Source organism: Oryx dammah, unplaced genomic scaffold, assembly GCF_014754425.2.
Source record: "Oryx dammah isolate SB20612 unplaced genomic scaffold, SCBI_Odam_1.1 HiC_scaffold_18, whole genome shotgun sequence".
In the NCBI taxonomy this organism is placed as follows: Eukaryota; Metazoa; Chordata; class Mammalia; order Artiodactyla; family Bovidae; genus Oryx; species Oryx dammah.
The window spans coordinates 37,651,486-37,665,010 of NW_024070202.1; the positions used below are offsets into that span (position 1 = coordinate 37,651,486).

Below are 13,525 nucleotides of genomic sequence, written 5' to 3' on the forward strand. Positions count from 1 at the left end.
TATTAGATGTCTATGCAAAGAGAATGTGATAAGGAATAAAAATGATTGAAAATAGGTATTCCAAATTATTGACAGAACATGTTATATATTCTTTTAGAGATTATTCAAAAAAATCAATAATGGCTTTTGTGGAATAAAAGCCCATTTTCATGTTTATCAATGAGTCTCCTTTTTACTAACATTTTTCCCCTCATCAAGCCTCCATTTATTTGAAATATTTAAGTGACATCTCAACATAGCTAATACTGTGTGATGAAATGATAAAAATTGTGAATTTCAGCACCTGCACCCTTTTTGAGAGGAGTGAGAAAACCACATGGGCCTTAAAATCCACATATTTATATATAAAATCCAGTTTGTTCCTAAATTCCTTGATGTTTCTCACTGGAGCCTTATTTAAAGTACTTGTTTTGTAAATAATCAAGGTTGAATATATTTTTTTCTGAGAAATTACCTTCTTATTAAAGTTGGCAGATACATAATGGTTTTTCTGGTTTTCTGGACAGGCTCCCCTTTTTCACCTGGAATCGCACAGATCTGAGAGAGGAAGGGGCAGATGTCCCTTTGATCCCAGCTCCTCCTTCATCTCCACTTTAATAGGTAAATTTCATGGCTACAGATATCAGGTAGTATCATATTGATTATGAAACTTCAGTTAGAGTCTGTGGTATTCCTTCATATACATTGCTGTGTCATAGTTATTTATTGGTGCTGGGAGCAAGGATATTAATTTTCAAGCCAAGCTTACTTGAGCTAGCTTTACTCATTTAAGTACAGTGCTATGAAGTTACAGGATATGTCATCCAGAAAACACAAATTGTCAATACCTGATAGAAGGTGTTTTGTATTGTCATTTATTGTTCTCAAAATACAATTATGTAAATAATTTATAAAAATATAACTAGAGAAATTAAACTATTTTAACATATATCTATTCTTTCTGTTTTAATTATTCTCTATGGGAACTTCTAATAGTCTTTTCCTGGTGCCTTTCTCTGTATCAGTAGAATTCAGCAGAAAGTCATCTCAATTTAGAACTTGAGTCACTTATTTAGATTCCTGTTATTTTAAAATGTAAGCTATAGAGGTTGGCTGACTCAAACTGTGTCCACATTGGAATAATAGAACAAAACCGGCCATGTCAGATCTAGTTTTCAGTTGGGTTTCAGTTAAATTAGATGAGATTCATGAAAACCTCACTTAAATCTCAGAATAAGACTTTTTCTTTCCCCACTGATGAATCATCAAAATATGATCAATCAGTGCTTGATTTAGAGTTGATGCAAATGTTCCTGGATATTCTAGAGACAACACATTCCCTGAATTTACTCCAGACAGTTGATTCCTATTGGCCTTGCACCCCATTCTCCCTGGGGTGCCAATAGGAATCAACTCATGTCCAAGTAAGTACAGCTTTTATATATATGTATATTTACTTGTAGAACAAAAATCTTGTTAGCTTTAATCAGTAGGGATGTTTAATTTACTTCAGTTTCATAATTTGAAAGACTTGTTAATGAGAATTTCACAAAGTAATTAGTTCTTCAGAAGCTTTAATAAAGAGGTATTTTTAAAGAATATAAAATTTTAAAGAAAATACTAAGATATCCCGAGTTCCTTGAATTACCCATGTGTGTGTGTGTGTGTGTGTGTGTGTGTAAACACAGTATGAAGAAGGGAGATTTAAAATATGGGAATAGAATTGCTTAAGTCAATTCGGACTTATTTGGAATCAAGCCTTAAGAGTTCTTTTGGAGAATGCCAGATCCACAAGTGTTAGAAATTCCTAGTAGGTTGGCAGCATATGAATTAAAATATATGCATTTGATAGACTCATACAATTTTTCTAATGTTTTTATTGATTTTTGTAACTTCATAGACTTAAGATTTGAATATGTCTGGAGAAATGAGACTGTCTTATCTTTCTTTTACCATACAAAATTTCACACAGAAGAGTCTCCTATGAATACTCTTGTTTAGTTGCTGACTCTTTTGTGACCCTCATGGACTGTGGCTTGCCCGGCTCCTCTGTCCATAGGATTTCTGAATGAAATATAAGTGTTCCTAAACAAACAAACCAAAAACAAATTAGGGGATAGTATTCACAAGAACCTTATAAAAGATATTGAAAGTCAAAAATTACACAGTAGGCGCTCCTTCTCTGGTAAAATCCTAAGACAATTAGAACACCATTTATTTTTAACATTTTTTTAACATGGTTAAAAGTAACTTTTTTTTAGCCATCCTACCACTCTCCACTCAGCCTTTCTGGAGCTTGTTTATGAGTGAAACCAGAAATTTAAAACTGAATTTTTTAAGAGGGGAAATATTACTGGAGGGACATTTCCAAGTGAGTTTCATTGGACTTCCAAATTGAATTACACTATGCTAAAATGTGAAGTGTTTGCCATCTGGGTGACTGTTTCACTTCTTTAGAAGAAAAATAAAATCTTGAGAGTCCTCCAAGCTAAACACAAAAGTTATAGAATAATCCCTCCAAAGAGAAGAAATAAAAATATAATTCTTCTAATTTATCCACTAGCTTTCATCTCAAAGTACCTTTGAGAGATCATTCACTTACTGTGGATATGCAGCCGCCACTGGAGTGGAAATCTGATAACCTTTGTGAGCCAGCAACTCTTTAAAAGACAGGAAGTAGAAATAATTCACTCAAATGAAAAAGCAGCAGGAATTTGAGTTGGAAAAAATGGAGCTACCTGAGTTGGAAATTGGCAGTCTCGGTACAGCTTACTCTTGACAGGGAAAGAATGCACTAATGTGGTATTTTATGACCATATATGTTCTCTACTGTTGGGTTAAGACAGGACTTCAGCAAAAGATGACCATGGTTAGACTATTTCTGCTTCTGTGTTAATTATAGGTCACACTTAACTTTTAAAGCCTGTTCATATTAAGATTTGCTTTCATGATTTAAAAAAAAACCAGCAACAAAAACTCTGTAATCATACTCATAAAACTAACAAGGCCCTGAAAGAAAAAAATATGCTCACGAATCAGAATGTCTCATAAAATGTTAACTTTAGATACAGATTTCATTTTACTTAACTTAAATTCAGTTAACTTAAGATCACATAGAGTAAAAGCTTATTGAAAAACCAAATAAGGAATAAACATTATTTGCTAGGTGATAGACAAGTTAATGAACATTTTATTAAATTTACAGTCTAATTTAGAATGGAAATATTAGTAACTGAAAATGATTTTGTGTGAAGCAAGATTTAAGAAATAAAACAAGCTCCTTATTGAGCCGTGTTCTGTATGTTCAGAAGCCAATCAAGATGAAATCATACATTTATTAGGCTCGCTTTTTAAACCCTACTTTGTATTAGCATAATTTATCATGGTGGCATATAAATTCATATCAGAGGTGCAATATTTCTGTATGTTTAGCCACATTTCCCCCCTACTGTGATCATTAATATTACATATAAAAGGGTCTTAAATAAATATCTGAAGGCAAAGCATTACAGTCTGGTTTTAAAAATAGTTTGTTGAAACAATGAATTACTTAGTCAATTGAATTGCTGTATTACTTGTCTATACCTTTCGAGTCAAGCAAAGATACTGAGAACTTACCTTGCCACTAAAAATTATTAGGTTTGCTGCCTGGCCAACCAAAATTCAGGAAATATTTTCATTGTGTCATATGTCATTTTGGTCAGGAAGTAAAACTATTAGCTGGCTTTTTTTTTTTTTGCATTAGTTTACATTTGATGTAACATTGCAATATTCTCTTTATTAAGTAACTTTAGAATTTCTTTGATAGTTTGTCCACTCAGTTCTATTGCTGTTTTTTTTTTAAATGTTTCATTCTGACTCAGATCTTTATTGCCAATTCTAGATGTAATTTAATACATACCATACTTGAAGTGCCTCAAGTATGCTAATGTACATGTTCCTAATGTTTGGGGGAGAACAACTTTGATTTGTCAGATACCTTTTCACACTTTGCTTTGAAAGTGTTAGCTTTGTTGTTAGAATTTTTTAGGATACTTTCAAGTTAAAGACACAAATTTTATGTCAACAAATAATCATGAATGAGATATTTCACAGTCTCTGAAATTTTCTTTCCACACTTTTTACGTCCCATGTTACATTTTTCAGCAAATAAGATTATACACGTTTATAGCTACTGAGATTTGTTTATCATGAGACCTTCGTGAATATATCTCCTCATTACAATCTGTAAACTAAAGGTCAATGTCAATTGAAGGAAAGGGAGTAAGAATTCATTCAGGGAAAATGTGATTATTTCAAGCTCTTAATATTATTAAAACTTTTTTTATAAATAAATGCTTCTATTTGATTAACTATATATTCAGGGTAGAATTATAAATGAATAGTTCTGGCACAAAATAGGACTTCATAAATATTAGAAAAATAAATGAAATCATCGAGATGAAGATAGAATGTAAGTCTTTATGATTACAACCTCTATAAACATAATAAGTGAATGTGCAGATTCATTTCTTAAATTCAGCCCAACTGTGTAGAAAGCCACTTCCTTACCATGTTCCCGACTCTGTCTCTAAGGAATATCTGTGATTTTTTTATCCAAGACTACTGTGCTCTCTCATTTGGTTGAATGCTAAGCATCCACAGGCTGACTGTTGCTTCTGGACATCACTACTAGTTGCTAAAGGGCTATTTAACTACTTGGTTATGGTTTCCTCAAGATAAACAAAAAATCAAAAATGGGTAGAAGGAAAATAATGTCATGTTCAATTCCCCATTGACATTCTTCCCCTTAAAAATCTGGTTTGACCATGCTGTCATCAGTGTCACTGGTTTGCCACCAAAGAAACTCGCAGTATTGTCACTGATGCCAGAAAATGCAAATAAACAGATTCTAAACACATTTTTCTTTTTCCTTCATGCCACAGAAACAACCTTCTTGACGCTGATAGCTAATGTTGTTTGCTAAAGCAAAATCAAAGAAAAAGTCCAAACAACAACTAAGTAACTAATAAAAGGATCTGCTTTTTCTGATTTCTTTTCAGTGTTCTCTGCAGACTGTGTGAACTGGGAGGTTGGAATCTACAGACCATTCTTACCAGTCCTCATCCTCCCAAATGCATTTTGTTTGCAGTTATGCATGTCACAGTCACTCTGTGAAATAGTGCTTCTAAAATAGAATGATTTTCTAATAAAATGATAAAGTTCAAATATAAAATGATACAGTTAAATCTGTCTTTAGCCATGTCTTTTCCATGAGGCAAATAGGTTTCACAAATTATGCATATCTGTTTACAACATAAATAGGAGAAATGCTTGAGCAAGAATTAAGAAAATGAGGGCATGAAAAACTACTGTGAATTTTTCTCAACAAACAATTAAAAACCTATATTTACAACATGGTGAGTAAAAACTCTAATTGATTAATAATATTGTCTTTGAACTAAGCTCTTGATAAGTTTGATAAAATATTAAGAGAATGAAGTATGTTTCACTAAAACTTCAATTAGAGTTTGTATTATTAAAAAGGAGTTGTGTAGAAAAGTATTTTAATTATGCATTTTAACTTAGAATTATTTACAATGAATTTGTTTTTGTATTTTTCCAGCTCAAATGATATTCTTATTTTCTTTCTTACAGTTATTTTTAGACACAGTCTTGGGGCTGAAACTTTTAGGGACAGATACTAGAAGAAAACAGAGTCTCTGTGTTCATAAATTAAAACTGTTAAATAAGCTTCTTGAGGAACAAAAATGCAATGAACTGTTATTCGTATAAAGGCTAATAGTTTTTTCTTTCTTTTGCTATTTTTTTCCCGAACCATTTTTGAAAAATCAGTATTTTATCCTGAGGCTTTCTTTAAATTGCATTTCATAGTTTTCATAAACTAAAAATTTTAGATATATTCTCTTGTTAATTCATTATGCCATTCTTTGCTTCAACAAATGCTTAGTGAGCATCTTCTGTGTTCTAGACACTGTGTAAGATATTGGTGACAAAAGAATATAGCAACATCAAGAAATCTGCAGTCTAGTGTGCAATAATGTCAAACACAGAAGGAGACAAAGTATAATACTATAAGAAATATGATAGAAATAGGCATGGGGCTGTGGAGGTACTGAGAACTACTAAAGTAACACAAGTTTGGTCAGGGAAGACTTCTTTTACGTGGGCCATGATCAGATAACTGGGGAGTAAAGCAGGAAGCAGGGAGGTAGAGAAATACAGGCAAAAAACAAGCAAATAAAAAGGCAGCAGAAAGGGGACTTCCTAAGTGGTTCAGTGGGTAAAGAATCTGCCTGCAGTGCAGAAGATATGAGTTCAATGCCTGGGTTAGGAAGATCCCCTGGAGGAGGGCACGGCAACCGACTCCAGTATTCTTGCTTGGAGCATCTCATGGACAGAGAAGCCTGGCGGCCAGCTGAAGTCCATAGGGTAGCAAAGAGTCTTATAAAACTGAAGCAACTTAGCACTCACACATAAAGAAGCATGAGAACCTCCGAAAATCACTCGAACATCTCTCGGATTCTCCAAATAACTGAGGCAGTGAGATTCTGAACAGTCGGCCACAGATCGCAGATTTGGGGCTGGGGGCTAGTTTGCCAGGTTTCCAGTGCAGAACTGTTTCCACTCTTATCCTGTGTATACACAGAGACTGTTGTTGAACATGGCAATGATAAGTTACATTCACCTGTCAAAATACCCTGCAGATGTGTTTTATTTTTTAATTATAACCACACTTGACCAACTAGGGTTAACATAGCATCAGTTACCTTCAGAAATCAGTGTTATAACAGTGAAAAATAATATATGGCTCACAAATTAAGTTGGTTATTTGTATTCAGAATATCAAAATAAATGCCAGTTAAATGTATGGCCAAGTTCATATGTTTATTAAACGTCTCCATAGACACAGAAAACTAAAAATTTGAGTAGTTCTGTTCTCATTGAAGCTCTAAAACATATTTTACTATTTGTATTAAACATTTTTCTTTTTAATCCATGAAAGTTTGAATTAACCAGATACTATTTTTATGTTCTATAAAATAGCAGAATATTGATTCATAAATTTTCTCTATACCAAATGGTTATGATTTTTAAGTTTTCAGCTAGAAGTTGTATATTTGCCATAAATAATATCAATATTTATAATAATGAGTTTTTGGCTCATTTAATTACTATTAGTTAACATTTGTGCCTAAAGCTTTATTCTAATTTATTATTTTTCATTAAAGTGTTTATATTTTCTTGGAAAAGTATTTTACCAAAAATCGTTATTATCTGTTACTATGAATTTGTTTTGTTCTTCATAGTGATAATATAATATGAAAGGAGAATCTTTCCATTCTGAGGAAAATCTAATGTTTCTAACAGAAACACATTTGTTTCCGTTTATATAGCATATAGTTTTTAGCACCTGTCTAGCTTCTTTGAGGTTTAAATCATACAGTTCACATTGTGTTATTTGAATTGTTAACAAGCCATTTTCTTTTATCTGAATACAAAAAGGGAAATTGGGTAAAATTGGTAATATATCATCTTTTCCTTTTTGCGCACATGTGTATACACACACACACACACATTTGGTATCATATGGCTCCATCTACTGGCTGCATGAGAAACTTATTTGTTAAATTTGTAGAATTGATTAAAACGAGTATTAATAGAAGGTGGAAACAGTGTTCAAACTGGGATAAGTGCAACAAAATTGATGTGAAATAAAATAAAGCTTATTTTCCATAATAACATTTTCACATATAAAAATTCTATAAATATTTTAGGAAATTAAAGTACATTAAAATCTTAAGTATAAACCTGTTATGATTTTAAAGAAAAAAAAATTTTTGGTGCCTATTATGCATTAAACATTCACCTAGGCCATATTAGAAAAATAAGTTCTGTTAAGGACAGTTTTACAAAATGACCTTTATAGTTTATTTTTTTATTTTTATTGACATATAATTGATTTATAAACATGTATATGTTCTTTTTCAGATTCTTTTCCATTATGAGTTATTACAAAATACTGATTATAGTTCCCTGTATTATACAGTAGATCCTTGCTGTTTATTTTGTATATAGTAATGTGTGTCTGTTAATCCCAAATTCCCAATTTATCCCACACTTCTTTCCCCTTTGGTAACTATAAGTTTGCTTTCTATGTCTGTGGGTCTATTTCTTGTTTATAAATAAGTTCATTTGTATCATTTTATTTTCAGGTTCCACATATAAATGGTATCATATGATATTTATCTGTATCCAACTTACTTCACTTTGTATGAAAATCTCTTAAATTCACTCATGTGAAATGGCCTTTATATTTTATGTGGAAGCTATAACCAAGTATAGTATTTTTTAAAAAATTTCAGAAAAACCCTTGCTCTGGTGGTTCAGTAGTCAGTTAGCTCTTTTATGAGTCTACTCATTCATTTATTCCATAGAGTTGATGATCCCCAAAGCCTTTTAATGAATTTAGCATGACTCTCTTTTATCTGTGTTCAAGTAGTGCAGGAATCCCATGGTTCATATCTCTAACCACTGAATGCATTTTATCTCAAAATATTCTTTTTCCACATATGGATATGAAAATTCTAGTAAAGATAACACTGATTGAATTTGATGACAAATTATGTTCTTCCTCCCACCCTTTCTAGTTCCAAAGAACTTGCTTACATATGAGTTCTGATATAATTCTTTTCTACCAAATTATATTTTCTTAAGTCCAGATACAAACATCTTTATTTTTTAGCTTTTGTTATTTTCCTTATTACACTTCTCACTTAGCATACATTGAATATATGGGATTAACTAAAAAAATACAGCTCATTTTTAAGTTTGTTGTCTTGAAAATTTTCAAATACAAAGAAAAATTGAGGGAGGAATAAAACTTTATACCATTTACCTTGACTCACCAACTGTTAATATTCTACCACATTTGCTTGTCTCTCCTGTCCCTCTCTTTCTAATATAATATAATACAATATAACATAATATTGTATATGTATATAATTTAAAAGTGAATTCCTTTGTGGGAAACCTGAATTTTATTTGATTGCATCTTATTATTTATTTTATTTTATTTTATTTTATTTTACTTTGCAATTCTGTATTGGTTTTGCCATACATTGACATGAATCCACCATGGGTGTAAATGCGTTCCCAAACATGAACCCCCCTCCCACCCCCCTCCCCACAACATCTCTCTGGGTCATCCCCGTGTACCAGCCCCAAGCGTGCCGTATCCTGCATCGGACATAGACTGGCATTTCAATTCTTACATGATATTATACATGTTTCAATGCCATTCTCCCATATCATCTCACCCTCTCCCTTTCCCTCTGAGTCCAAAAGTCTGCTATACACATCTGTGTCTTTTTTGCTGTCCTGCATACAGGGTCATCATTGCCATCTTTCTAAATTCCATATATATGTGTTAGTATACTGTATTGGTGTTTTTCTTTCTGGCTTACCTCACTCTGTATAATCGGCTCCAGTTTCATCCATCTCATCAGAACTGATTCAAATGTATTCTTTTTAACGGCTGAGTAATACTCCATTGTGTATATGTACCACAGCTTTCTTATCCATTCATCTGCTGATGGACATCTAGGTTGTTTCCATGTCCTGGCTATTATAAACAGTGCTGCAATGAACATTGGGGTACATGTGTCTCTTTCAATTCTGGTTTCCTCAGTGTGTATGCCCAGCAAAAGCAAAAATAAACAAATGGGACCTAATTAAAATTAAAAGCTTCTGCACAACAAAGGAAAATATAAGCAAAGTGAAAAGACAGCCTTCTGAATGGGAGAAAATAATAGCAAATGAAGCAACTGACAAACAACTAATCTCAAAAATATACAAGCAACTCCTGCAGCTCAATTCCAGAAAAATAAACGACCCAATCAAAAAATGGGCCAAAGAACTAAATAGACATTTCTCCAAAGAAGATATATGGATGGCTAACAAACACATGAAAAGATGCTCAACATCATTCATTATTAGAGAAATGCAAATCAAAACCACAATGAGGTACCACTTCACACCAGTCAGAATGTCTGCAATCCAAAAATCTGCAAGCAATAAATGCTGGAGAGGGTGTGGAGAGAAGGGAACCCTCCTACACTGTTGGTGGGAATGCAAACTAGTACAGCCACTATGGAGAACAGTGTGGAGGTTCCTTAAAAAATTGCAAATTGAACTGCCTTATGACCCAGCAATCCTACTGCTGGGCATACACATTGATTGCATCTTAATATAATTTTACAGTATCCATGGGAGGTTTTGTGAACCAAACAAAACCATTTATTGTTTTACTCACGTTTTTGTAAATGAAAACTAGCTTACTGTAGTAACATTTATAAAAACTTATTTTTCGTGTAAGTTTTAAAAGTCAATGTATATATCAGTTTTGTTTTTCTAAATCTAGTATAATAAAAGCAAGAATCTTTACTTTTAAAAAATTTTTAATTTTTTGGCCATGCCCCACAGCATGTGGGATCTTAGTTTCCCAAACAAGGATTGAACCTGCACCCCCTGCATTGGAAACACAGTCATAACCCTGGACAGCCGTGGGAGTCCCCTCATCTTTATTTTTAAACTTTCTTACAGTGTGTCCTATTTGCAACTCAGTTGATTACTTTCTCAAATTTGAAACCATAGGAATATATTTATTCTGTTCAAATTTTTCAAAGTTTTAAAGGCCTTAATTTAGAGAAAACTCTTTATACATATTGAACTAATTTTAAATATAGCAAATAAAGTTTATAAATATGACACTCAATTTTTCTTAAATTCTGTGAAAACTTGGTCACATTTTTATACCTATAACTTTAATAATTCTAACTCCAAAATGAGTGTACAACTAACTTTATTAAATTGGAAATAAAATTAATTTGAATTATCTTAAACTTAAAAGTACTTTACATAGCATGTGGACATTCCAAATTTAACAGAAAAGCATTCATGCTTTGAGTTTAGTATACTTATCATCTCTATATTTTAAAACCTGACCAGAGTTACATGACACTCATGAAGGAAGTGATTTTATCACTCTAAATGGAGGTTGTTGTTTCCAGTGATCTGTTGCTATCATCTGCTTCATGGCCAGAGATTTTTGCCCAAGACAAAATTCGAGCTGCATATGCCCATGACAATCCTCAGTTGAAAGGCACACTCATTATCTTTTGTTGTCAATTTGACGAAAGAGGACTTCACATCCCTGTGCTTGAGAGGTTTTGATCTTTCTGGAAGCCTAGTTTTATCTCTCTTTTTTTTTTTCCTGTTAATTTATTTTTCTCTTATCATGGGCTATTTTAATGTCTTTTTTTCAGGCTGGTCTCAAAGACATACAGTCATTTCTTGAGATCCTGGATATATTTGTGTATTCCTTGGTCTGATTTGGGAGAAGGAAATGGCAACCCACTCCAGTATTCTTACCTGGAGAATCCCATGGATGGAGGAGCCTGGTGGGCTACAGTCCATGGGGTGGCAAAGAGTTGGGCACGACTGAACGACTTCACTTTCAGTTTTCACTTTGGTCTGATTTAAGTCTGTGACCTTCACCACATGTTACAGCCAGCTTCATTCATTCTGTTGACTGCCTGATTAAATCACAAACTCTTTCTATCATTTCTATCTAAATGAGCCACACACTTACAAATTAAATGACAACTAATTAAATTATATACTACTTTATCAGACTTTGTGGTTCCTGCACTAAAGTCGTGTTAGTGGAAGCAGTTTCTTACTACAAAAAGTATTTGAATTAACCGAGTCACATATAATACCAACACTAATACCCTGATGATATGAAAATTGAAAGAAGTTTATTAAAATACCATAAAGTCAGCTTATTTATCAACTGATCATACAAGTCTTAACATATGCCCCTGCTTTTCTAAACGCTTTACTCTTAACAACAATTTTGGGTGCTGTTCCTATTTGTAAATGTGGAAACTGAGGCAAAGAGGTTAAGCAACTTGTCCAAGGTCACACATCTAGTAAGCGGTGGTGTCCTGATTCAAACCCTGGCTGTCTGACTGCACCATCCCTGCTCTGTACTATAGTGTTGATTTTCTAAGGCCATATACGCGGTAAACCTGGATGTGTTTGTTGCAGTTGTGGTTTTATACGTTGTCATAGGGCTTCCCTGGTAGCTCAGCTGGTAAAGAATCCACCTATAAAGCGGGAGATCTGGGTTCAATCCCGGGTTTGGGAAGATCCTCTGGGGGAGGGATTGGCAACCCATTCCAGTATTCTTGCCTAGAGAATCCCCATGGACAGAGAAGCCTGGCAGACTACAGTCAATGAGGTCTCAAAGAGTCAGACACAACTGAGTGACTAAGCATGGGACAGTATAGCACGTTGTCATCAGACCCAGAGACACTCACTTCTCTTTAACTGATGTTTTCATGCAGGTAGTGAATTGTTTGCTGGACTCTACAGTGACTACTGGGGCAGAGACGCTGCCATTTTCAGGAGCCTGGGGCGACTGGCTCAGATCCGCACTGAGCATGATGATGAGCGCCTGTTGAAAGGTGGGGTCGAGGAGAAAAGAGTTTATGAATCAGAACTGAAAAGCAAGTCCAGAGCTTAAGGGAAACTTGCCATTTTGATAATGATAAAAATACTGAAATGTGAGAGACCTGGGTTCAATCCCTGGGTCGGGAAGATCCCCTGGAGGAGGAAATGGCAACCCACTCTAGTATTCTTGCCTGGAGAATCCCATGGACGGAGGAGCTTGGTGGGCTACAGTCCATGGGTCGCAAAGAGTCGGACACGACTGAGCGACTTCACTTTCACAAATGTAATTTACAGGTTTTGCAAATTTCTGCTTTTTTTCTTAGCAATATTCCCAGATTAAAATATTATATGATATATGCATATCATTTTATATAAAAATTGATCAGCTTTATAATAAAACCAAATTACTCTCAGAGCAATACTTAGAAATCAGGATTTTAATGAACAAAGCAAATGTATGCAGAATGAAAACCCCTTTCATCCAATAAATTGTTGTCTCTCGTCAGTTGGTATAATTTTGCATGAGTTGATTGCTTTTCTTTGCTTGTTTAACAGAATCACATTGTACTTTAGAGACAAATAAAATTCTAGGAACATCACCAGGCATTCATTTACATAGAATTATTTGTAAGAAGTCATGTTTATATTTTGTCACATTGGTATATCTAAGAACTAAAGTCATTTTATAGTGAATAGTTTCATTATTTTCAACCTTTTTATTAGACTTTAGAGTGCATAGTCATTACTGGCAGCATTTTGTCATTAAAATATTTTGACATTCTGTATCAGTCAAAGGTCATTCACACAGATCCATTCAATCAGAAATACAAAAACTTAAAGTGAATTTTCCACCTTAAAATAATCTTCCATGAGCTGGACTAGTAGACAATTTATGAATTTTAAAAAAAAAGTAATGACAAACTTCTTTACTAAAATATTTTTCATATATTTATATTGACTTTATATGGATAGAGAGACAGGAAATTTATGGAGAGTATCATCATATTGCTCTTAACCTATTCTTTTT

The 13,525-nt window shown here is 33.4% G+C and overlaps 1 protein-coding gene across 1 annotated transcript in view; it reads left to right on the plus strand.

Moving 5' to 3' along the window:
* SEMA3E (semaphorin 3E) overlaps positions 1-13,525 on the plus strand; it is a 277,468-nt gene that overhangs the window by 214,514 nt on the left and 49,429 nt on the right. The window contains exons 5-6 of the mRNA XM_040260711.1: positions 507-600; positions 12,393-12,512. Coding sequence (XP_040116645.1) covers positions 507-600; positions 12,393-12,512 — 214 coding nt within the window. The remainder of the gene's footprint in view (positions 1-506; positions 601-12,392; positions 12,513-13,525) is intronic.